The sequence below is a fragment of the Linepithema humile genome, chromosome 8, assembly GCF_040581485.1.
Source record: "Linepithema humile isolate Giens D197 chromosome 8, Lhum_UNIL_v1.0, whole genome shotgun sequence".
Classification (NCBI taxonomy): domain Eukaryota; kingdom Metazoa; phylum Arthropoda; class Insecta; order Hymenoptera; family Formicidae; genus Linepithema; species Linepithema humile.
Genome location: NC_090135.1, coordinates 10,460,267 through 10,484,815, shown reverse-complemented (window position 1 = coordinate 10,484,815; position 24,549 = coordinate 10,460,267). Strand labels below are relative to the sequence as shown.

At 35.0% G+C, this 24,549-nt stretch overlaps 4 protein-coding genes across 8 annotated transcripts; 1 reads left to right on the top strand and 3 right to left on the bottom strand.

Annotated features, from left to right (window-relative positions):
* The first annotated feature begins 115 nt into the window (after positions 1 to 115).
* Pss (phosphatidylserine synthase 1 homolog l(3)77CDf) lies at positions 116 to 23,946 on the top strand. Of its 3 annotated transcripts, none has more exons than XR_001101009.2 (6): positions 116 to 474; positions 1,533 to 2,087; positions 2,408 to 2,677; positions 3,044 to 3,266; positions 6,537 to 6,733; positions 23,617 to 23,946. XR_001101009.2 is itself a non-coding variant. In XM_012369607.2 (6 exons), exons 1-6 carry the CDS (start codon positions 275 to 277, stop codon positions 4,306 to 4,308), a joined length of 1,371 nt encoding a protein of 456 aa, XP_012225030.1. In that variant the 5' UTR covers positions 118 to 274; the 3' UTR covers positions 4,309 to 6,027. The 3 variants fall into 3 exon arrangements, 2 of the variants coding, with proteins under 2 accessions (XP_012225032.1, XP_012225030.1); XM_012369607.2 differs by lacking the exons at positions 6,537 to 6,733; positions 23,617 to 23,946 and adding exons at positions 3,578 to 3,644; positions 4,253 to 6,027 and having other exon boundaries at positions 118 to 474; XM_012369609.2 differs by lacking the exons at positions 6,537 to 6,733; positions 23,617 to 23,946 and adding an exon at positions 4,253 to 6,027 and having other exon boundaries at positions 117 to 474.
* On the bottom strand, positions 4,568 to 12,698 carry LOC105673752 (uncharacterized). Of its 2 annotated transcripts, none has more exons than XM_012369602.2 (15): positions 12,304 to 12,698; positions 10,022 to 11,417; positions 9,713 to 9,808; positions 9,475 to 9,580; positions 9,228 to 9,414; positions 8,745 to 8,900; positions 8,578 to 8,676; positions 8,253 to 8,438; positions 7,703 to 7,831; positions 7,419 to 7,595; positions 7,224 to 7,327; positions 6,763 to 6,950; positions 6,158 to 6,318; positions 5,799 to 5,954; positions 4,568 to 5,314 (listed from the first exon to the last, which is right to left on the bottom strand). In XM_012369602.2, the coding sequence occupies exons 1-15, from the start codon at positions 12,490 to 12,492 to the stop codon at positions 5,132 to 5,134; spliced, it is 3,513 nt and encodes a 1,170-aa protein (XP_012225025.2). In that variant the 5' UTR covers positions 12,493 to 12,698; the 3' UTR covers positions 4,568 to 5,131. The 2 variants fall into 2 exon arrangements, with proteins under 2 accessions (XP_012225025.2, XP_012225024.2); XM_012369601.2 differs by having other exon boundaries at positions 7,224 to 7,333; positions 12,304 to 12,697.
* LOC105673753 (neprilysin-2-like) lies at positions 13,883 to 19,819 on the bottom strand. 2 transcript variants are annotated; one of them, XM_012369603.2, is made up of 15 exons: positions 19,545 to 19,819; positions 18,388 to 18,811; positions 18,076 to 18,171; positions 17,881 to 17,986; positions 17,632 to 17,821; positions 17,133 to 17,288; positions 16,961 to 17,059; positions 16,653 to 16,838; positions 16,304 to 16,432; positions 16,016 to 16,195; positions 15,818 to 15,930; positions 15,358 to 15,545; positions 14,991 to 15,112; positions 14,662 to 14,784; positions 13,883 to 14,174 (listed from the first exon to the last, which is right to left on the bottom strand). In XM_012369603.2, the coding sequence occupies exons 1-15, from the start codon at positions 19,737 to 19,739 to the stop codon at positions 14,016 to 14,018; spliced, it is 2,466 nt and encodes an 821-aa protein (XP_012225026.2). In that variant the 5' UTR covers positions 19,740 to 19,819; the 3' UTR covers positions 13,883 to 14,015. The 2 variants fall into 2 exon arrangements, with proteins under 2 accessions (XP_012225026.2, XP_012225027.2); XM_012369604.2 differs by having other exon boundaries at positions 15,818 to 15,924.
* Positions 20,189 to 24,536, bottom strand: LOC105673755 (zinc finger protein 341-like). Its single transcript, XM_012369606.2, has 9 exons — positions 24,395 to 24,536; positions 23,959 to 24,033; positions 23,591 to 23,852; positions 23,117 to 23,468; positions 22,721 to 22,915; positions 22,009 to 22,572; positions 21,448 to 21,717; positions 21,167 to 21,379; positions 20,189 to 20,948 (listed from the first exon to the last, which is right to left on the bottom strand). Exons 1-9 carry the CDS (start codon positions 24,423 to 24,425, stop codon positions 20,751 to 20,753), a joined length of 2,160 nt encoding a protein of 719 aa, XP_012225029.1. The 5' UTR covers positions 24,426 to 24,536; the 3' UTR covers positions 20,189 to 20,750.
* Positions 24,537 to 24,549: the final 13 nt, after the last annotated feature.

The following is a 24,549-nucleotide window of genomic DNA, read 5'->3' as shown; positions in this document are numbered from 1 at the left end:
TAAGAATGTACATAAGAAACCGGATTGGTTCACGAGAAGACGCATTAGAAAATGGACCAATCAAATTCCTTATGCATATGCTGATGCGCTTATGCAGTTTATTGAATATATCTTTATCGCACAGCATTGCACGACGTAAAGTCGCGCGCGAGCACGGGTGTGTTGACGCATCGCGGAAGTTCACGCGAGTCTATTGCACACGTTCACGGGTGGATACGTTTGACGCGCCGATGGTGGTCGAACGTGGTTGAGGCTGAACACAAGAACATCGAGGATGACGATAGAGTACCAACATCCTGATGACGCGGCGGATGACGATGCCGAGGACCACAGGCTCCGTGCCGGGACCGACAGCTTCCCGAACATCAACGAGAGGCCCGTCGATGACATCTCCCTCGAGTTCTTCTACAAGCCGCACACGATCACCCTGCTGCTCATCTCTATCGTCACTGTCATATATTCAGCCTTCACCAGGTGATTTGACTCCTGACCCATTGATTCCCCTGACGTTTGGGACCCAGTGGTCTACACACACACACACACACATCACACACAAAAGCAGTTCATAACCTTTAATTTAGATCTCTTAATTTCTCTTAATTCTCATCGTTATTTTCCCTTGCAAAATGTTAAGGAGAAATTTGTTTCAATCAGAAGATGCACAATATTTTTAATTTGGATAATTTTGTGTATGCAATTATAGTATGCAATTTCTCAATAATGTCCTAATATTAAATAGATGATGCAACATGTATATACAAGATCTGAGTTTTTATATACAATGTCTTAACTTGATCACTTAAAGTATCTGAATTTTTTACTTTCAATGGCATGGAAAAAAAAGTAAGGATGAAGTAGTTTGAATTGAAAGGGCCAAGTATTTTAAGGAGCAATTTTTTAGTCATATAGTTATATTTTTCAGAGTTTTTCAAGGTTATCGACATTTCTTTTTAATATATGACATACTACTTATAACATACTTTTTTTACATGAATTTTTCAAGTCATATTGCATACAAAAATATTAAAGTAATGCCATCAGAAAATTACTTGCTTATGAGATATTTTACATTTTGATATATTCTGCAATAAAATGTAAAATATCTCTTGCAAGTATTTCCTTATGATGATTTTATCTTAATTTATATGTATAATTGTTACATGTAAGAGCAATTGATTGACAATTTGCATAATTCATGTGTAATTGCATTTCTTTTAATGCAACCATGTTTATTTCTTTAATATAAATAAATTTTCTTCATATTCTGCTACAAAAATATAGAGTTTAATTAAAATTTTACTGGAATTAAAAAATTGGTACAATTGTAACTTGCTTTTGTGTGTTATCATGTTTTATCATCAAGAGTGATGATTCACATGTTCAGTCATACGTTCATTATATTCTATTTAAAAAAATAAACATATCAGCATTGTGAAAGAACAATGTATGAGCGAGCATGCTCATACACATTGCGTTATTTTTCTTTCTTTCCAGAAGTTACACTCTTATTTCTTTATATATCTTGGTTTCAGAAACACCACCAATGTGGAGGAGAACATGTGGGCTGGCATGCTGTGCATCGTTTTCTTCTTCCTCATCATATCGGTCTTGACTTTTCCGAATGGACCGTTTACGAGGCCGCATCCAGTAGTGTGGCGGATAGTATTTGGCTGCAGCGTGCTCTATCTGATGGGGCTGTTATTCTTACTATTTCAAAATTATCAGACGGTCAGGCGAATCCTGGTGTGGGTAGATCCAGGCCTGGCATCCTTCCATATCGACATGGACAAGGAGTACGGCGTCAATTGCTCGGACGTCACCGTGGAAAAGATCTGGAATCACCTAGATGTGTTCGCGCTGGCTCATTTTCTCGGGTGGACCTTCAAAGCCGTCCTCATTCGCCATCTCGGCATTCTCTGGGCCATCAGCATCATGTGGGAAGTGACGGAGATCGCCTTCGCCCACCTGCTGCCGAATTTCATCGAGTGCTGGTGGGACGCGCTGATACTCGACGTTCTTGTGTGCAACGGACTGGGTATCTGGGTTGGCCTAAAGATCTGCTCCATATTGGAGATGAGGGAATACAAGTGAGAGCTCGATTGAAGTTTTAAGATCCAATTTCGAAGTTTTATCGCTTTTAATAGGAAATGCGTTATTTCCTCCTTGAATGATAATTTTATTTTTATCGTCTACAAAAGTTTTATTTCATGGAGTTTACTTCCAATTTTTTATTAGGGATCTTATTTCCATTTTATGTAAAGCCTTACTTCTATTTCTTTAAAGATATCTTAGTTTTATTTTATAGAATTTTAGAGGAAGAAGCTTATAGAAATTTTTATAAAAATATAAATTTTATACATACTAGGTTCTCTTTCTTACCAGGGTGCTGAATTTTGTCTGATTGTAGGTGGGTAAGCATTCGTGACATCGAAAGCACCACCGGAAAGCTGAAGAGAGCAGTGCTGCAGTTCACTCCTGGTAGTTGGACGTCCGTCAGATGGCTGGATCCGACGTGCACCAGTATGCGATTGGTTGCACTATGTCAGCTGGTGATATTCTGGCAAGTTTCCGAACTGAATACCTTCTTCCTCAAGCATGTCTACGAGTTTCCTCCGTCTCACCCCTTTGTCGTGGCCAGATTAGTGCTTATCGGTGTCATTGTCGCACCCTCAGTTAGGTGAGTAAATAAAGCGCGATTTACTTAAGTTGCACAAGATTAGACCTTAAAAGTTTAGAATTTTAGAAATTTAAATTTCTAGAAAGCATAAACAGTAAAGATCGAAATTCCGGGATTATTAAACCTTTATTATTTTATGAAAGATATATTATTAAATTATATATATTATTAAATAATTATTTAATAATTATTCAATCAATTTTAAATCAATATAATCGACTATATCTTTAAATTTTGGTGTTTCTCAAGCTTTGAATTTAATTTTAAAATAAGGGATAACTTGATCTCACAAAATACTTCAGTGAAAATAAAAGAAAAATTTGTGAGTTTAAATTTGTAAGTTCAATCACATTATTAAAATTACAGGCAGTATTACATGTTCGTGACTGACCCGACGTGCAGTCGAGTGGGAACTCAATGTTGGGTCTACGGGGCAATCATGGTGACTGAAGCCTTATTGTGCATACGCCACGGCGCCGCCCTATTTGAGCGCACTCAGGCCCTCAATATTCTCCTTTGGCTCCTTTGCCAATCTCTAGTCTCCGTTCTCTGCGTGTACGGCTGCGTCTTGTGGACTCAGTATTTCGAGGTAAGCACAAACTCGCAGATTTTGCTTCACTAAACATCTCTTCAGAAATTCTAGGATTATGATCTAGAGAAAATATTGTCGTGATATTTTTACTACCGGAAAAGACAACAGGGAAGAAGATGAAAGATAACGTTGCATAATAATTTGAAGTAGAAATATCATGTAAATTTGTCTTTCTCCTTAGCGTAAGCTCGTTGTGACGTGTTTACCTAAAATGTAAGCGTCGTTCATGAATCGTTGATTAATTGTTAATAATTTGTGTAACTAACTCTTGTTGCTCCTTTCAAATGCATGGTCGCTGATTGCTGCAGACGGGAAAGAAAGCCACTTTAAGGCGGTCCGTCTCCCATATGGGCAACTTTGACACAGATGCAAGCGGTACGTGCTGATTGCTTGTACGAGACATAATTATTCGGCGCTTTGCAACGATCTACTGAGTTTGCGACACTTGATTAATCGCTCATTGTCACTGTGCCGTTGTTCATTATCCTGTTAATAACTTATCTGTGACCTGTTCGCTTATTGTTTATGTCTGTTCAACTTCGACTATTTAATTCGTTTTTATTAACGAACAATGAAGAAATTATTAATCACCCAAATAAATCGTAAAGTTATACAACGATTGAATCCTTGCATTCTGGAAATTTCGAATTTTAAGATTCGAGATACTTGAATTCTATTTTAGATTTTTGGAACCTTGAATTTCTGCATTTTTAGATTCCAAATTCTATTTTCAAATCTTTAAACTCTACGTTTCGAAATTCTCGGATCTTCACTTTTTCAAATTCTAAAATATCTGGGTTCTATCAGAAAATAATCAAAGATTATTTCTGGAAAGTCACTCTCGATAGAAAATCTTTTTATTTTAGTTTTTTAATTCTTTAAATCTTTTTTAATTTTTTTCCAAATCAAATGTCACAACTCAGTTATTGTAGAGACATTGTCGATGCGTGATTGTTCACGAGAGCTTGTGTGCATTGTTTCAGGGTTTGTGGTTCGCCGTACGAAATCTGTGGAGGAAGTGGACAAGAAGGCGCTGTGAAAGAGAAAATGTAAAGGACCGCTCGATGGTGAACTGTGAACGTTAATGACACTTTCTAGTCGAAGTCGCGCTAGTAGAAGTTCATAAGATGCGTGGAGATGTGTGCGTGCGAATCAATTGTGCATGACTGTCTCTCGGCTGTTGTGTGAGTGTCTCCGAGGCTATTGTTACTTTGTTCCTCAAAATAAAATGGAGACTGTTTTAAATGTCGCTTAAGTGGACCGCGGACGTCCCGATTCAGTTTAAGTTTGACGTAAGCCTCGCATGAAAATCGTTTATTGATTTATATTCATAAGCATAGTGTCCGTAAACATTGTTCCATTGTTCGCCTATTTGTTTCCTCTTAACGTTAGCTGTAACGTTACCTTGCAAACTACGTGCGTTTGCGAACGTGTTCATTGGAACGTTATTTTTAAAACTAAGACACATTAGATATATTTATTGCACATGAATAATATTCTCTGTACAAACCAAAGATTACAGAAACGAAACACACGTTCTTCGACTTTTTTTTTCAAGTAAATGTAAAAAGAAAAAAACGCGATTTTATCGCGTCATTCAAGAGTGAAAGCGCGAAACGATACAAACAGAACAAACATATCCGAAACGATTCGTCTTTTTGATTCATATATTGCAGAAGATTATTGGCGAAGTAGAGTGAATTTCGTTTCTGTACTCGTCGCGCAATCGGCTTTCTGACAGCTTGCATTCTCGCTCGATCTTGAGCGAGTTGCCCGGCTAGATCGCAACGTCCGCGGATGCCCGTTCAGCATTTTTCGCGAACGGTCCTCACTCGGGCTTTGGAGTTGCGGACTCTTTGACGTTATATGTCGGGGTATACACTGCAGGTATTTTTGGGGTCGTACTGGTCCTTCTGGCAGTCCCACGCGCTGTCGACGAGCGTGTTTTTGAACATCGTGATGAAGATGAGAATGCGACTTGGCAGATCCTCACTCTCGTGCAGGTCGACATACGACGATGTTAGTGGCGTCCTCGTGCAATATGTCTGCAACCAGTAGAAGTGCGAAAACTTAACAAGTGACTCGATCACCTGGGGCGACTCGGCGACAGTCAGGGCATAGATTGTGCAGTTGAAATTACAGAAATAGACATACACGATCTCATCGATCGATAACTTAGCAAATTCATTAATTTTTCTGTGACACACAATCGACGCCCAGGATTCTCGAGAAGGCTGAGAATCCTTTCGAATCCTTGGACTTCGGAATCAACTGAACTTCAAATAATCGAGATAATTCTCTATGGATGTTAGAGAGATATTTGATACTCCGATTAAATCTTTATTCGAAGATCCGAAAACGCAAGTATTTTGGATGTAAATGAGAATTCTATAACGAATTGTTCAAAAACGCGAAGATTGGAAATTTACTGAACTATTGCTCAAGGTATCTGTAAGTCCAAGGAGTCCGCCAGAATGCCTCGAGAACCGAGGAGAGCCCCTCTAAGCGAAACTTCTGTGAGAACAGTACCTGAGCGTAGGCGAGATAGAATAATTTGTCGATGTGGAAGTTCATCCATGGGAGATCCTCTTCCTGCACTTTCGATCTCATACGATCCAAAGTATCGTAGGTTAATTTGAGTCCTGTCTTTTGAGACGACTGTTTGTTCACGGCCAACTGCGGGATCTACAATATTTACAAGTATCGGCGTTTTGTGTCTGCGAACAACTCAATAAATTACAACGATTCGCAAAAAGCACTTAATTTCAGGCTTTGTCGTACGATCTTTTTTTCAACTGTCTCGTCCGCATTGCTATTTATTGCACCTTGCAAAGTAGAAAAATTATACGTTCCATAGTTAAATACTTTTAGCTTCAATATTGGCTTACCGTAAGTGACACGTTTTGGTTGGTGGAAGGCAGTATAAAATTCATAAAACCGTTAAAAAAGTTTTCTTTTTGATCGGAAGTACAGTTTCGGAAGGTTTTGTTGGTGTTGAGGTCATCGAACAAAGATTTTGGATTCCTGGTTTGGTTCCAGTAGTATGAACCTAAAACAAGGAAATGATTCGACTGACCTGATCAAAGAACTTCAGGAAAAAAAATGCTGTGATTCTGAAAGTGATTTATGATTTTAGGAATCAACGTCATATAATATGTTTCATACTATATAAATTTTTCGATGCAGAATAAAATTATTTACATGATTTTGATCAATAAAAAAATGTGATCAAATGTCATAAAAAATCATATTAAATTTTACTTGCAGAATGACACTGATGTTAATGGAAGTATTTCTATAGAAGAAGATGATGATAAATCGTATGACGTCACAGGAAATGGGGATATTCTGGCGAAGACTAAATTTGTTGGAAAAATGACATTTGGTTTTTTAGAAGTTGCATCGTAAAGCTGTTTTGGGGTTGTTAATCGCTCAGACGAAAAAAAGAAACGGAATCCAGAAAGGTGAGTACTCATTATAAAATTTGTATTACCTGGCTCATCGAAATGATTGGCAATCTGAAGAGCAATTGTATTTCCGAGCGTCGCCAACGAAATATAATTGAGAGAGTCTTCGTTATTTATTGCGGTCCAATCAATGATACCGTAAGGGATCACGATCTGATTTAAGCCGTAGATCGTTTTGATTTGCGACTGGAACGGCGTTGCGTAATACGTCCAACTGTAAATTTATTTAAATAGACTTTTTATTTATTAAGTAGAATTTATTAAAATAAATTAATTAGTAATAATTCAGATAATATTTGGAAACCTCTACTTTTACGAACTTCAGAATCTAAAAAGTTGAAAATAAATTTAAAAATATCGAAAGTCTAATAAATTATAAAATTGTAAAGTTAAAAATCTAAAATTATAAAACTCTAAAATCTAAGAAATTAAAAAATGTAGATGTTGAATTAATTAGTTAATCGTAGATTAATTATATGTATCTTACATTTGCTCTGATATCTTAAATTCTCTTCTTATTTCGGTGTACATCAAGGTTCTGTATCTTTTCATTAAATTTATTGAGTTATCGAAGTAATTTTTGGATAAATTCTGAAACTTGATTAATAATAATATAGTATCTATAACAATGATATGTTTAATGTATTTTAACAAAATAACAAATAATGATAAAGATTATTACTTGCGCCATATTATAATCGCTATATAGTAATTCTTTATTCTTGAAATAAGAAACAGGAGGCAATGCGAGCTCAAGACTGTCGGTTTTGTCCGATGCTTTCTTTCCATTTCCTTCGGGCAGTGTCACATTTATTTTCTTCTTTAGAGTTTGTTTTAACTCGTTGAACATATATGTCGTCTATTAAACAATATTACAAAATTATCAAAGAGTGAAAACAAAATATAAATCCAAAAACGAGCATTATTTACACTTGATACATTTCATTTATGATTAAGTTTACTTACTCTATTATTCATCCGCTCTATTTCGTGATCGGCAAAGGATGATAAATATAAATTAGTCGCTTCGGGTCGCAGGAGATAAGTAGCCACTCGCAGGCAATGAGCCTTTGCATTTTGTCTCGGCATAACTAACTGCGAAGAAGTTTATTTTATTATTTGACAGTAAATAATAATTTATTAGTGAAAATATTAAATATTGTGATAAAGCAATTTTTTTATTAATTAGTAATTTATGACATTTTTATTACATATATAAAATAGCTCGAAGCCGTCGCGCTTGTTGATGGAAAATAAATTTATTTTTATATTAAAATTATTCGTCTACAAAGAGATTTGAAAATGTACACTCATTTCAAATTAACGAATAATTTCAATATGAAAATAAATTTATTTTGCATCAACAACCGCGGCGGCACTGAGCTGTTTTATACATATAATTGATATTTATCGTAACGAGCCTGTCATGTCGATTTTACATATTTTTATATTTTTACGTTTATTATATTTGAATTGATTTTTATTGCGAATAATGTGTAATATTATTGTCAATTACTTCCTGATAAAGTTTGCGCGCGTATAACGCCATTATCGCGTTGTGAAGGTTCGTACAATTCCTTTCGGCGGATTCCTTCAATTTCTGCAAACCTTTGACCATTGAGTCGAGAAAATAAACTTGAATATCCTTATTGATTATCTTATCTGTATTGGTGAGTGACTCAATTAAGAGTGTCCAATTTATCTGGGAAAGAAAATTAAAAGGAAAGAAATAAGAAATTAGAAAGTGTACTTAAAGAATCAGGTATTTTGCTTTCGGAAATAAAAACACAAGTTTTATTTCCGAAAACAAAATATCTGATTTCAGAGAAATCATCACTTACAAACGCGCTATTATCCTTTTCGTGCAACTTTTTTAAACTAATACTTGTATAATTGTTCTCCAAATATGCTTTCCGGGCGTCGCTCTTGCTCGGGAAGTGCTAGAATTAATACGATATATTATTTTATTGAGATTCAAAAAGAAGTCTATGTCTATAGATTTAATTACCGAAAAGTATCCTTGCATTATAACAGAGTCGATTACGTTAATGGTCTTATTTATACGCTCCAATTCTAGATTGGTGTCATTCAAATTCTCAAAAACTTTAAGTATTACCAACGCATCTGAAACGGATTTTCTAATCTCATCTTTCTCGTCTTGCTTCTGCAAAAATAAAGAAATAATTATTTAGCTAATTACATTCGATTCTATTTTATTTATTTCTTAATATATTTTAGTTGTTGTTAACTTATATTTCTTGTGGTTAATCATAACATTTTATTTGTAAAAAAATTGAACTGAAAAATTCATTATTTAGCACAATTTGCATTATAAGAGATTATTTTACAAAAGAGAGAATAAAAGTTTGAATTAATTTTTTTGCAAATTGCTCAGTTAACTTGTAAAATTTTTTTATTTACATGAGAGAAATTAATTTTGATTTTTCTGATGTCAAAATGATTTTCAAGTGGGAGATTGAATATTTTATACCTTACACGTCTTGTATCTACGATACAAAGCTTCGAAATCCACAAAAATCTTAAAATCGTTTTCAAAGCATGAATCTTCCTCATATTCTGTTTTGAAGGGACTCTCGTAGCTCGTGGGACCAATCTTCAGCGTAAAACTATTCGGATGATACTCGTCCACTTCCGGTACGACGTCGAATAGGAAAGCGCTACGAACAATCTTCATTTATGATATTTTATTCATGAATGGCGTATTTTCCAATAGTTACCTGTGATGCTGAATTAATTTGACGAACAAGTCGGTGAAATTTGCACTATCAGCAGAACACGTGTCATTGATATAAAATTTTCCTACTCTTTCCAACGCATCTCTTGCTGCAACGAGATAAATTAGTAGCGATGATGATTATTCTAAATAATTTTATCGTTTTTGTTTTGTATTAATATATAGATCTATATTCAAAATTGTTAATTGACCGTTATACACGTTTAACTGCCACAACTTACCCATTTTGATCCTTTCGCTGAGACTCACGGTTCTTTCATATTTCACGCAACTCTTGTAGTATATCGCGAAAGTCAAATTTTCCTTTATCATCTGTTCTGAAATCATTTATAGAACTGTAAGAAAATAACTTCAAAATGTTTAACAATTAATCTCAATAACTAATTAATTTTTTTTTTAGAGAAGTTATATCTTCTGATATCACATGCAATGGTTTAATAGTAATATCAGTAATGTAATAATTCATATAATTTTCCAATGATAATATAATAATTTTAATAAGTTCTTAACAGTAATATCGATATACTTACTCTCGATTCGCTCGTAATTACTGATTCTCCGAGCCTGATCCACGTCAATCAGCAGCGGATTCGTCTCGAAACCGCCGCAAGCATATTCATAGAAATCGTTGCAAGGATCAGCCGAGTCATTCATGTAGGATATCATCTTGCTGGCTATCTGCTTACAGTAGCTCGTATTGCAGATGTTATTTGTATTTTTGTCAGTAGTCGCCGTAGACGAGAAATTCCTTTCGTAGCTTATTGGAGCTATCGTGGTTGTTAACTTATTGAAAGAAGTCGAAGTCTCCGTTGTGCTGGTAATTACGTTAGTAGTGTATTTTTCGTTAGTTTCGTTCATGGTTGAAAACTTCTCATCCGAAAACGGAGTATAATTGTGTTGAGAATAACTGTCCCTTGTTGCATTCTCACGAGTTATTGCATCACTTGCTAAAGTAGTTTGCGATGTTTCATTTATGTCAGTAGAATTTCTATTATCATTGATATCAGTTACGCTACTCTGCATAGTCGACTCAACGTTTTTTTTCGAAGTTTGTTCAGTTGTCTTTGTTGTTGTGGTCTCAGCATCTTCTTCGCGTTCAGTTGAATTAAAATGAATTTCCTCGACAGAATGAGATTCGTTAATTGGTGTTTTTGATGAGCTTTCATTGATTTTGTTCATTGATGCACTTTCTACAGTGGATGCAGTTCTGTTTTGCGGTGAATACAGAATTGTCTCATTCGTTGTCTTATTCGTTGATAAATTTGTTATCTCTTCTGTGCGGTTTTCATGCTGTTTAGAATATTTAGCCTGACTCGGTGGTAGAGTTGTCGTAATTCCTGCAGTAGATTCAGTTCTCAAAGTTGTCTGATTCGTTGATGGAGTTTCACTTTTTGTATCCGATGCAGTTGGTGTATTCGGAGTTGTCTGATTCGTAAATGGAGTTGTCGTAATTCTTGTAGTAGATTCAGTTCTCAAAGTTGTCTGACTCGTTGATGGAGTTTCACTTTTTGTATCGGATGCAGTTGGTGTATTCGGAGTTGTCTGATTCGTAAATGGAGTTGTAATTCCTGCAGTAGATTCAGTTCTCAAAGTTGTCTGACTCGTTGATGGAGTTTCACTTTTTGTATCGGATGCAGTTGGTGTATTCGAAGTTGTCTGATTCGTAAGTGGAGTTGTCGTAATTCCTGCAGTAGATTCAGTTCTCAAAGTTGTCTGACTCGTTGATGGAGTTTCACTTTTTGTATCGGATGCAGTTGGTGTATTCGGAGTCGTCTGATTCGTAAATGGAGTTGTCGTAATTCCTGCAGTAGATTTAGTTTTCAAAGTTGTCTGACTCGTTGATGGAGTTTCACTTTTTGTATCGGATGCAGTTGGTGTATTTGGAGTTGTCGTAATTTCTGCAGAAGATTCAGTTCTCAAAATTGTCTGTAAATCATAACATCACATAGTATTATTACTTAACCATTCCTGAAGTTCTAAGTATAAACCAATAATTAAAATAATTAAAAATAAGAAAGTGGTAATAATTACTGTTAGATTTATATAAAAAAATAAATTAATTAATGGGATTAATAAAGTAATTTTGATATCAAAAATTAAAAAAATTAAACTAATTATAAAAAATTGAATTCTGAAAGGAATTCGAGAATTTGATAATGGATCAAAGCCACATTCAAAAGGTCTATGAGTCTTTTTTTTTTTAAATTAAAAAATTAATTAATAATATTATTAGAGAAATTGTAGAGAGGATAAAAAAAATATTATAATTAATGTTAAAATTATTTATATTAATTTAATAGATTAAATTTATTAATTGGAAGTTAATTGTAATATTTATTTATACTATATAAATATGTGTGTTGATAAAATTGTTTAAGAGTTAATATTTTTTAAAATCTTCATCAATAAATTGAAACATAAAGGAATAGTCAAATTCGTTGACGGAGTTGTCGGGTTTGTTGGAATTGTTGTTGTCTCTGTTATATTTCCTTTATTCATCTTAGAATATTAAGTGAACATATTAAAAAATATTAATTAAATATTAGCAAAGATTTAATAAATTAATTAAAAAGTAATAATGAACAAGCTACTCATTATTGACATAATACAAGAGGCATTTTAGGAAATATTTTATAAAATTTTAATATAATATTTTTTTGGTCACAATCACATATTTTTTTCGAAAACATAAGCGATCTGTTTCAGTTTCATGCTCATAAATTATCTATCGAAATTTTTTTATCTATACATGCTGGAAAAGAAGGTTTAAAAATGATTTTTTTCACATACAAATACATTTTGCAGTTTTTACCTGTGTCGTGTCAGCGACAGTAGACAGCTCCTTGTTTTTTCCTTGCGTTCCCCAAGGTATGCGTGCGAGGAGGAGGATGAGACTTAGGAAAATGAAAACGATCAGAATGATGAGGCAGCATCTGAACGATTGTTCTCGTTGAGCGGCCTTACGCTCGCGATAGATTTGGTACGTTTGGCGAAAGGGCATGGTTTCTTAATTAATTGACCTACGTCAATTTACACCTTTTCAATTGAATCACGTAGAAATGAACACAAAATACAAAACAGATCTTATATCATGAAATACGTGCAACGGACTGTATTACGTGCTCATGATTTCTTTCTTGCTTATGACTTAATCTCCCAAAGTCGCCGGTTTCGCTGGTATCGCTGACCGCTTCCTTCCGAGAGTTATCGCACGGGTTACGCACGTAACTTTCCAAAGCGATAGGAATTCTAAATTGATTTCACGTTTATAAATTTAGCTTATTTTTTTCCTTAATCTAGAACACTTGAGTTGTGATTAATTAGCGTCGAAAAAGTGTCAGTTAATTGCGATTCGAGCGTTAATTGCGATTCGAGCGTAAAAGAGGAAATTTTCAGGAATGGTTAAGTAATAATACTATGTGATGTTATGATTTACAGTCTCACACATGATACACATCTTTAAATCTTGATGTTTTCAAAGCTTTGAATTTAATTTTATTATACACTACGCACAAAAATGAGGGGAGCACTTTAAAATCTGCAAATTTTGTCGATTTTTAAGAGGCTGTATCTCAGCTTCCGGAGATCCGCAGGATAATTTTTCTGCGTGCGTTTTGAAGGGTGAAGCCTCGACTTTAAAATGGTTAAAGTGATATTTTCCGTCCCATCGAACTGCCTTTTTCATGAAGACTAAAAGCAGGTTGTGTTAGAGTCCTGGAAATTTCACGATTTTGCAACTTTCCACGAGCAAAGCAAGGACGGGGCGAAAAATGTCACTACATAACTTTTAAAGTCGGAAACTTTTCCTTTAAAATACCGCAAAAAAACATTGCTCTAACATGCTTAGGAGCTGAATTATCGGACTCCAAAGTAAACCCTGCATTTTGCAAGATTTTGATTAAATACCGTCGGCATTCGCGTTACTCGATGTGAACCACGAGGAGGTTGCTCGGTCGGAGCTTGCACATCATGGTGCGTGTGTGTGTGTGTCCGAACTCTGCGTAACACACACATGCACATACGCACGCGCGTGCAAGCTCCGATCGAGCAACCGCAAAATTATCCTGCGATCTCTGGAAGTTGAGATACAGCCTCTTAAAAATCGACAAAATTTGCAGGTTTTAAAGTGCTCCCCTAATTTTTGTGCGTAGTGTAGCAATTAAAAGATAACTTGATCTCATGAAGCACTTTGTCGAAAACAAAACGAAAATCTGTGAATTTAAATTCCTGACATCTTAAATCTTTACATCTTTGAATTCACGATTCTAAATTTTACTTTTAAACCTTTAAATTCTCTTTGTTTTAAATTCTAAAATATGTATAGCAAATTATAAATAAATTCAACATTGCAGGGATCTGTCGGAAATAATTAAAAATGAGAAGTCAATATCTTGATAAAATATTTTTATATTTCAAACTTTAATTCCATTTTTTTCATTGTTTTATTTTGATCGACATGAGTTTCGCATCGCAACATTCGCAGATATTTGTTTAGTCGCATTTTGTATGTTTTATTTTTGGGTTTTATTCTGGATTGTTCTGCGAGTTCGTGCAGTTCCACATCTTAGCAAAAGACTCATCGTTGGATTTAACGATAGCGATGCGATCGCGGTTCCGTAAGTTCTCGTTCTTGTTCTCGTATGGGGCGACGAAAGACGATGTCCGTGACTTTGAACAGTACGCCTGCAACCGACAAAAGTACAAAAAATTAACAAATGATCATCTGGGTGACGTCAGGGTTTCGATTGTGCAATTAAAATTACAAAGATTAGCATAATCGTTATAACATCCATGATCTCATCAATCAATAATTCAGTAAATTCGCTAATTTTCATGTGACACACAATCGATGCCCAGCACTCTCGAAAAGGCTGCAAATCCTTTCGAATCCATGGACCTCAGAATGAAATAATCGAGATAACTCTCTATGGATGTCAGAAATATTTAATGGTCCGATTAAATCTTTATTCGAGGATCCGAAAATGCAAATATTTTAGATACAAAAATATGATATGAGAATTCTATAACGAAATATTCAAAAAGCGCGAAGACTTGAAATTTACAAAACTATTTGAAAGTCCAAGGACCGCGCAAAGATTGTCAGAATGCCTCGAGAATCAAGAAGAGCTCTTCTAAATAAAACTTCTAACTAAATTACGAGAACATTTACCTGAGTATAGGCGAGATAGAATAATTGTTTGATGTCGAGCTTTACCGACGGCATCATGCTGTCTAAAGTTTCCTTGACTAATCTAAATTTTATTATTTCAGATGACTTTTTGTTCAGGATCAACTGCGGAATTAAAAATATTTACAAATATTAATATTTTGTCTTAATAAATAACAACAATTTGCAAAAAATACATTGCCTATTATTTCAGGTTTTGCCGTAGAGTTTTTTTTTCAATAATCTCGTCCGCGTTGTATTTATTGCACTTTGCAAAGCAAAAAATATATGCATTGCATAGTTAAATACTTTTAGTTTCAATATCAATCTACCTTGGAACACTCGGTTTGATTGGTGGAAGGCAATGGCTCGGTTGTTTCGAGGATCTTGATGTCGATGGAATTGTTTTTGAAAATCTCAAAGAGATGGGTATTTTCGGTTAGGTTCCAGTAGTCTGTGAAAGAATAATTGTTGAAAGAATAATTGTTGAAAGAATAATTAACTTGATTAAAAGACTTTAGTAAACGGTACTGGATGATTCTCAAACTGATTTATGAGACTTTAAAAATCTATATTATACAATAATTTTCTTGCTACAATTTTCCGGTGCAAAATAAAATCACTTGCACGATTTTGTAGTTTGAAGGGAAAGGGTAGTAAAATAAAGATTGTTAACATTCGTTGCAAAAGTTGCGTTACCCAGATTATCGAAAAGATGAACGATCTGATGAGCAATTAAATTTCCAAGCGTCGTCCGCACAACGTAATTAAAAGAGTCCTCGTTACTTGCTGAATGTAATTCGATCATACCATAAGGAATCGCGATCTGACTTAAGCAATAGATTATTTTGGCCTGCAACTGGAACGGCGTCGCGTAATACGTCCAACTGTAAATTTATTTAAATAAACTTTTTATTTATTAAATAGAATTTATTAAAATAAACTAATTAGTAATAATTCAGATAATATTTGAAAACTTCGACTTTTACGAACTTCAGAATCTAAAAAGTTGAAAATAAATTTAAAGATATCGAAAGTCTAATAAATTATAAAATTGTAAGGTTAAAAATATAAAATTATAAAACTCTGAAATCTAAGAAATTAAAAAATTAGATGTTAAATTAATTAGTTAATCGTAGATTAATTATATGTATCTTACATTTGCTCTGATCTTATCTTAAATTCTCTTCTTATTTCGGTGTACATCAAGGTTCTGTATCTTTTCATTAAATTTATCGAGTTATTGAAGTAATTTTTGGATAAATTCTGAAACTTGATTAATAATAATATAGTATCTATAACAATGATATGTTTAATGTATTTTAACAAAATAACAAATAATGATAAAGATTATTACTTGCGCCATATTATAATCGCTATATAGTAATTCTTTATTCTTGAAATAAGAAACAGGAGGCAATGCGAGCTCAAGACTGTCGGTTTTGTTCAATAATGTTTCCTTTCCATTTCCTTCGGGCAGTGTTACATTTATTTTCTTCTTTAGAGTTTGTTTTAACTCGTTGAACATATATGTCGTCTATTGAACAATATTACAAAATTATCAAAGAGTGAAAACAAAATATAAATCCAAAAACGAGCATTATTTACACTTGATACATTTCATTTTATGATTAAGTTTACTTACTCTATTATTCATCCGCTCTATTTCGTGATCGGCAAAGGATGATAAATATAAATTAGTCGCTTCGGGTCGCAGGAGATAAGTAGCCACTCGCAGGCAATGAGCCTTTGCATTTTGTCTCGGCATAACTAACTGCGAAGAAGTTTATTTTATTATTCAATAGTAAATAATAATCTATTAGTAAAATATGAAATATTACACACACACGCGTGCGTGTGCGCGATAAAATAACTTTTTTTATTAATTACTAATTTATGATACATTTTTAAATTTTTATGTTTATTATATTTGGACTGATTTTTATGTTGTATTTGAATAATTATGGAGAAGCTTGTGTAATATTATCAATTACTTCCTGATAAAGTTTGCGCGCGTATAATGCCATTATCGCGTTGTTGAGGCCCGTACAATTCGTTTTGGAGAAATTAGCCAAACTTTGTGAACCTTTGGACAATTCTTTGTGAAAATAAACTTGGATATCCTTGTTAGTTTCGTTGTTTGTTTCTAGGAGCAAGTCAATTAATTGTGTCCAATTTACCTGCGAGAGAAAAGTAAAGCGAAGGACATAAAAGACAACTAGAAAGTGTAACGTAAAGAATCAGATTTTTGTTTTCGGAAATAAAAACAAAATTTTATTTTTACAAAAAAATCATAACTTACGAATGTGTTGTTGTTCTCGTTTTTCAACTCCGTTAAATTTATTCTTTTATAATGGTTTATCAGATATACTTCTTTGTTGTTGTTCTCAGACGAAAAGTTCTGCAGAATTATACGAGATATTATTTCATTGAAATTCAAACAAAAAGAAGTCTGTGTCTAGAGGTTTAATTACCGAAAAGTATGTTTGCATTATAACAGAGTCGATTACATTAATGATCTCATTTATACGTTCCGATTCTAAAGTGCTGTTATTCAAGTCCTTAAAAATATGAAGCTCTGTCAGCGCTTCTGAAATGGATCTCTTAATCTCATCGTTCCTGTCATTCTCCTGTAAAAATCGAAAATAATTATTCGCCCACTAACTGTACATTCGCCCATTAACTGTACATTCGATTCTATTTTATTAATTTCTATTTCTTGATATATTTTAATTGTTCTTTTTTTGCTCTTCTTAATAAAAGTTTATCCGCGAGAAAGTTAGTTGAACCGAATAAATTGTGGCACCAAGAGATTATTTTCTACAAAAAAGGGATAAAAGTTTGATTAAGTTGTTTTTTTTCCAAAACACACTCGCTCAGTCATTATTGATGGAAATTTTTTTATTCATGAGGATTAATTTCGATTTTTGCTATATTAACAACTTATAAATCGATCATTTGAGTGTCTTATACCTTGCGCTCCTTATTACTGCATAAGGGTTCGGGAGCCTCGTAATCGCTGTCCATCTCGAGATTGTTTCCGAAGTAGGAATTCATGAATTCTGTTTCGAACAAATTTTCATAGGTCGTAGGACTTATCTTTAGCGTGAAATTGTGTGATCCCTCCTCGTCTATTTCTGGTACGATGTCGAATAGAAAAGCACTGCAAACAATCCCCATTTGTGATATTTATCGATAAATGGCATGTTTTCCAATCATTACCTGTGATGCAGAATTAAATTGGCGAACAAGTTGGTGAAATTTGCACTATCAGCAGAACACGTGTTGTTGATATAAAATTGTCCTACTCTGTTCAACGCATCTCTTGCTGCAACGAGATAAATTAGTGGCAATAATGACTATTTTTTATAATTTTGGATAAATTTATATTCAAATCTGTTAACTGCCACAACTTACCCATTTTGATCCTTTCGCTGAAACTTACGGTTCTTTCATATTTCACGCAACTCCTGTAGTATATCGCGAAAGTCAAATTTTCCTTTATCATCTGTTCTGAAATCATTTATAGAACTGTAAGAAAATAACTTCAAAATGTTTAACAATTAATCTCAATAACTAATTAATTTTTTTTTTAGATAAGTTATGTCTTCTGATATCACATGCAATGGTTTAATAGTAATATCAGTAATGTAATAATTCATATAATTTTCCAATGATAATATAATAATTTTAATAATAAGTTCTTAACAGTAATATCGACATACTTACTCTCGATTCGTTGATAAATGTTGGTTCTTTGAACCAGATCGATGTCTGCCAACTGCAGATTTGCTTCGAAATTGCCGCAAGCATATTTGTAGAAATCATTGCAAGGATTGGCCGAGACATTCATGTAAAATGACATCTTGCTGGTTATCTGCGTATCGTATATCGTATTGCAAACGTTAATATTTTCATCAAGAAGTTTAATAGGCTTCATAAAATTCCTTTTGTTTTCGTCTATCGTGATTGGCATTATTGTGGTCGAAGCTATCGCGGTTGGAGTTATCGTAGTCGTTACAGGCTGAGAAACAGGAGTAGTGATTCCTGTTCCGCCGGAAGTTGTGGTTTTACTTTTCGGTTTTTCGGTAGTGTCCTCACTTTGCCTTTTAGGCGTTGTAGTTATGGCGATATTTGGTGATGGTGTCGTTTCCTACAAGATTAAATATTATCACAACTGTTTCAAAAAATAATTGTTTGTTGTAAAAATTAATGTCATACAAATGTGATATTTATTAATTATTTAAAACATAAAAGTTCTATGTAATTGTTACGGATATATCATATATATCATACGAATTATTAAAATCCTATAATTTTGTATTTATATACAAAATTAATTGTAAACTTTAATCGCAGGAAGTAAAAAAAAGTTTACATCAAATAATTTAGAAAAATTTTCAAAATGTCACGTTGTTTAAATAATTGTCTATTAATTAATAGACAGAAATAAATCAAATTACGATTATTAATTGATAGACAATTAAATATTAGCAAAAAATGTCGAATATGCATATGTATCAGTGTTTAGACATAATGAAGAATAAAAAAACAAAAGATACTTTTTAAATGAGAAATTCAGAAATTTGTTTCTAATAAAATTAATTAAAAAATGTTTCATTTGAGTGCAATAGAAAATAACTCGTAGTAAAATTATTAAGAATCAATCTAAATTGTCTTTCTCACATAATATATACATGATATATATCTCAGCTTATTATGAAATTTAATATTACACAACACACAATCCTTAATTCTGTTATATATAAACTTAATTTACTGACGTTTTTTAAATATTATTTTTCTGAATTTTATATTTATAAATGTTAAATAACTGTTTTGTTAATATATGACGTAAATTGTGTATAAAACATGTTCAATATTACCTGCAACGCTGATTCAGTATGCTGACTTTGAGCATGCTTGCCGATGAGCACAGACAAGAGGATAATGCACACAAATACGGAAAGAAGTAGAACCACGAAGTAGCATCTGTATGATCGATACCATTGAGCTAATTTGTTTTGCTCGTGATTGTTGGTCTCGCGATTGTTGATCTCGCGCATTTGAAAATCGGACATGGTTCTTTAAGTAATTGAACTACGCGCAAGAAACAATTTCGCACCTTAATCAATTGAACAACGCACATCAAATTAAACAGAAATCAGAAAAGCTTCGATCTTATATAACATTTGCCCCCTTAAACTCCCAAAGTTGCGGTTTCGCTAACCGCTTCCTTCCGAATGTTATCGAACAACTTAATCACGTAACTTTCCAAAATGATAAGTTCTAGCGATAGAGTTCAAAATTAATCAGTATAAAGCAGCCAGAAATGGTTTTCGTGCATGCGCCAAATTTGGCTCCACTGGTATAAAGTAGTAGCTCCAAATTAATTATACAATATTTGCTGCTGCTTACGTTCTCTTTCTTAATTGTAAAACATTCAAGTTACAATTAATTAACGTCGAAGAAGCGTCGCTTAGGTATAAAAGGGAAAATCTTCAGGAACGGTTATAAAGTGAACTCTGGCTGTTTCAAAGAATTGATATTTCTTTCTCTTAAAAGTTACTTTACATTTTTCACATTTGTGACTTTTATGATTTATAGATTTATTATTTTGTAACAAATAAATTAAAAAGATGTCGCGCTGCCGAAACTTTCGCAGCAGCTGTGATATCGTGCGTACGCCTTACAATCTATCGTAAAAAAAATTTTTAATTTAAAGAACAAAAGCGTTCGAGGGATACCGGTTAATAATTGCGGCTATACGACGAATTGTCTTATAGAAGAATCGAAATCGAGACAACGACACCGAATATCATCGATGTGCACGTATATATGTATATGTTTATATATATGTATAAGTTACTTATACCAATAGAGCATTTATAATACAATTATCACAGATATGTAAACTACAAAATATCGTACGCGAATATAAAATGCAACTTGCACCTTCGCCGATGATCCCATTGCACATGCTACGACTCGTCTACATCCTAATTAATGTACAATTTAAATACGAATAAAAAATATATATATACGTATGTATGTATATATATACTATATATATGTATATGTATTGCAAAACTCTACTCGTTCGCGTGCGACGAGTAGAACTCCATGTTGCGTTTGAAATCGTCTTCAAAATCCAAAACCGGCGAATCCGATCGCTCGCTTAACTCGCCACTGGCCGCTGGTTCGACTGTCCTCGAGACGAGAGGAACGTTTCCCGTTTTCTTGCAAGATTCCGCGCCGAAATTATCAGACTTGAATGTTTCTGAGCCAATCTGCAACGAAATTATACGCTCTAATGCGACAAAAAGACGGAAGAAGGAAAAAATTCTGATATTTCAAAAAAGATCATATGCGATTTTAAACAGAAAACAATTAAATTAGAATCAACACCCTGTGGAACGAGAGAATGCAGTAGAAAAGTAGAAATCTGAAGGAAAAACATCGTAGCACACCAAGAAAGCTATAAAGAGCGACTTAAAATACAAATTACTTTTTTTTGCATTTCATCAGCCTTAAGTTTCTCCAACTTCTCTTTGTCAGCAAGCGGGACTGCAGTCTTTGATAGCGTTTGTCTTTTTGGGGTGGGCTTTCTCGGCTTGAACGATCCGGACGCTTTCTTCGGCAGCTGCGAGCTCGTGTGCTTCCTAGTCTCGCCCGATTGCTCGCAATTGTGGGTGACCAGCTGCTCTTTAGTCTTAAAAGCCTATAGTAGAATGACAATTAGCTATCGCGAAGCTCAAACAGATCGACGTCCCCCAACTAGACACTCACATGAGAACAAATATCGCACTTAAGACTGTGCTTATTCATTTCGTGATGCTTGAGGGCCTGCGCTCGATGGAAGTTGCGATTGCAGTGGCTGCAGCTGAACCGCTTGACGTTGCTGTGCGTCAGTAAATGCCGCTTGAGCTTGTCGGGCCGCGAGAACTCGCTCATGCAGCCCAGATAGCTGCGGAACGGGCACTTGAGCCTCTTCGTTAAGTCGTGGATCAGCATGTGCCGACCCAGCCGGTCTTTCCGCTTGAATCTGGCTGGGCAATGCTGCAAATTCGAATATGAAGTGCAAATACCTACGCAAATACTTCGACGCTACAACGAGCGGCATTACGGATTTATTTCAACCCGTCTACTGAAATTATTATTCAAATGAACGTACAGTTAAGTCAGTGATGTTAATATTTAAGAAAATTGCTCAACACATTGTGGTGGATGTGTAATAAATAATAATAAACACGACTGATTTCGAAACATAAATCTATCTTTCTAGAGACGTAATCGTCAACATAAATAAGTATTAATATTCTTTCATTATTTTCCCTGCGCCTTATTTACCGGACAGGTGAAAGGTGTCTCTTCGCTGTGTATCAGCTTGTGATTGGCCAAATATTGCTCTGTTTTAAAGGCCTTGCCGCAGTCCTCGCAGGCGAATCTCGCCGACGCCGAGTGGGTTTTGAGATGACGACGCAGGAACCTCTCGATGAGGAAGCTCTTGCCGCAGTGCAGACACGCGTAATCGTGCGTGGTGGTCTCCTGATGATGCTGTAGTGCCTCTAGGTTCGAGAACGATGACTTGCAGACCGAGCAGCAGTAGTACTTTTCCGTTGTCTTCTGCTTCTGGACGGAGTGAACGTACTGATGACGGCCGAGGTCCGACAGGGTGCTGAATACCTCGCCGCATACGTGACACCGGTACTCCGAGCACTTGTGGCTGCGTGTGTGCTCCAGAAACTCTTCCAATTCCGAAAACATCATGCTACAGCTGCTTTGCACGCATTTGTACACCTTTAACCCTAGGTGCGAGACAATCAGGTGGCCCTTCAGCGCTTTGTATGAATCGAACGTTTCTTTGCAGAATTGGCAGTGGTACGTGCGGTCGATACTTCCGTCCGGAGGCGCCTAAAAGACGTTTTAAAAGAAATTAATTGGGAAGAGCGGAAATCGGTGAATAAAAATTGAAACTTCCTTTAAAAAGCTTCTATCACAAGCAATTCATTTATACGAAAATGTATAAAACAAGCTTTAATTAGATTAGAAATTGTCTTACCTCCGGCGGTAACGAATGAATGGCGGTGCCGGGCCACACTTTGTGCGAGGACATGTGCTTTTTGACGTTTGACTTCTGTGCGAACGCACGACCACACACCACACACTGGTAAGGTTTCTCACCAGTGTGAGAGCGTTCGTGCTGCTGCCAGTAGAACTTCTTCGCAAATTGCTTGTTACAGTAGCCGCACTTGTACTGAAATAATGTGTACTTTAGTAATAAAAGCTTCGAAGAAAACTATTTGGAAATTTATTTGTCTACAATTGAATTTTGCAATTAAGTTTAATTAAATATCAGATAATCAAACATTTATCGATAATTTTAATATCACAAAATTGAGGTTTTGTAAATTTTTATGTTTGTTTCAATTGAAAACAAAGAATCATCAATACACACCTTCAAGTTCTGCATCTGTCTTACACCGCTTTCCAATTCGTCGGGCGGATTATCCTGGAGGGATATCTCATTGTCCTCGGGGGAAGGTTCGTTGTCCTCCAAGGGTGGCTTATTGTCCGCCACGGACGGTTCGTTGTCCGTCAACGAGACGCTAGGATGCTCGGATTGACTCGAAATATCCTCCTGCGAACTGATGTCGTTTTGTAACTGTATCGCTGGCACCTCGCTCGAGTCTTCTCTCGTCGCTTCGATGGCGGCGCTGCCAAAAGTGTCTAGATTCTCCGTACTCAGAATAATCGGCACGCTAAATGTGGAGTCTGTTGTGAAGTAATTAGCGGCCTCTTGGTCCACGCTGTAACAAATTGAATCAATTAGCTCGGCAAAATGATCCATTTTCTACTAAAAAGCAACAGTAAAATATATGCAAGATATTATATAGAACATAAATCACAATTATTAATGATAACAACATACCTGAATAGCATATCTGCTTCTTCCAGAATGATGGGTTCCCCAAGCTGAAAGGTTTCCTGCGAATTGTACTGTGTTTCATCCTGAGTGGCATCCTCTACATGCATCACCTGACTCTCGTCATTTGTCAGGAACTGAGTCAGGTCCACGGTCTGCTGCTGTGCCTTCTGATGCGTCCTTTTGTGCAGCACAAACATCTGAAGCGACGTGAATTGACTCTTGCATTTGCCGCATTGGAATATATCTTCTTCATCTTGATCAATTGCTGACGAAGAAATTTATAACAGTATGATTAAAGAATATATTGTTCCATTAACATTATATGATAAAAACATGGATAAATATCGATTTTATACATATATGTAACGTACCTGATTGTTCCACTTCAGCTATCAAGTTCTGTGACTCCAGCAAGGATTGCACAGACGAGCCATCTAATGAAACATCTACAAAAACATTAAATAAGTAAGTAATAAATGTGAGCAATACCTTCTGAGATCACAGAGCAAAGTGTTTTAAGAAAATAAATGCAAATTTGTCATGTAAAATGCATTAAGCCAAAAGTTAAGAAATCAACAATAAATGACCCCTATTTCTAAGACTTCCCAAATTGACCTGAAAGCGCGAATCTAAATCCATAAATTGTCACGTACATCTGAAAGCGCCGAAAAGCGCGAGATATTCAAAGTGCAGAAGAAAAAGTAAAACTTGAGTGGCAAGTGAAGAGATGTGTTTTGAAGGTTGTTGACGTTTCCGAGATCGGAAATTAACCCCACCTATTTCGGTCAGCAAAAATGCGCTTTTTACCTGTCAGAGCGTCGAGAATAGATTGCGCCATGTCTCAGTTATCGCGATCAGCACGTCATTTTAACGGAGAAACGACGGGACATGATCTTAGCTCGTGCGAGTCAGCGAACGCAACGGAATCCTCCGAGATGAAAACATAACGACGACAACCACTC

Excerpts from the sequence above, each read along its gene's own strand:
- LOC105673755 (XM_012369606.2), bottom strand. The coding sequence starts at position 24,425 with ATGGCGCAATCTATTCTCGACGCTCTGACAG. Across the intron at positions 23,853-23,958 it reads AGCTGAAGTGGAACAATCAG|CAATTGATCAAGATGAAGAA; the intron begins GTACGTTACATA and ends TTTCTTCGTCAG. Across the intron at positions 22,573-22,720 it reads TTCATTCGTTACCGCCGGAG|GCGCCTCCGGACGGAAGTAT; the intron begins GTAAGACAATTT and ends AACGTCTTTTAG.
- Pss (XM_012369607.2), top strand. The coding sequence starts at position 275 with ATGACGATAGAGTACCAACATCCTGATGACGCGGCGGATGACGATGCC. Across the intron at positions 475-1,532 it reads ATATATTCAGCCTTCACCAG|AAACACCACCAATGTGGAGG; the intron begins GTGATTTGACTC and ends TCTTGGTTTCAG. Across the intron at positions 3,267-3,577 it reads TGTGGACTCAGTATTTCGAG|ACGGGAAAGAAAGCCACTTT; the intron begins GTAAGCACAAAC and ends TGATTGCTGCAG.
- LOC105673753 (XM_012369603.2), bottom strand. The coding sequence starts at position 19,739 with ATGTCCGATTTTCAAATGCGCGAGATCAACAATCGCGAGACCAACAAT. Across the intron at positions 18,172-18,387 it reads CATTTATCAACGAATCGAGA|AACAGATGATAAAGGAAAAT; the intron begins GTAAGTATGTCG and ends AAATGATTTCAG. Across the intron at positions 17,987-18,075 it reads CAGCGAAAGGATCAAAATGG|CAAGAGATGCGTTGAACAGA; the intron begins GTAAGTTGTGGC and ends ATCTCGTTGCAG.
- LOC105673752 (XM_012369601.2), bottom strand. The coding sequence starts at position 12,492 with ATGCCCTTTCGCCAAACGTACCAAATCTATCGCGAGCGTAAGGCCGCT. Across the intron at positions 9,581-9,712 it reads CAGCGAAAGGATCAAAATGG|CAAGAGATGCGTTGGAAAGA; the intron begins GTAAGTTGTGGC and ends ATCTCGTTGCAG. Across the intron at positions 5,315-5,798 it reads TCTATCTCGCCTACGCTCAG|ACATATTGCACGAGGACGCC; the intron begins GTACTGTTCTCA and ends TACTGGTTGCAG.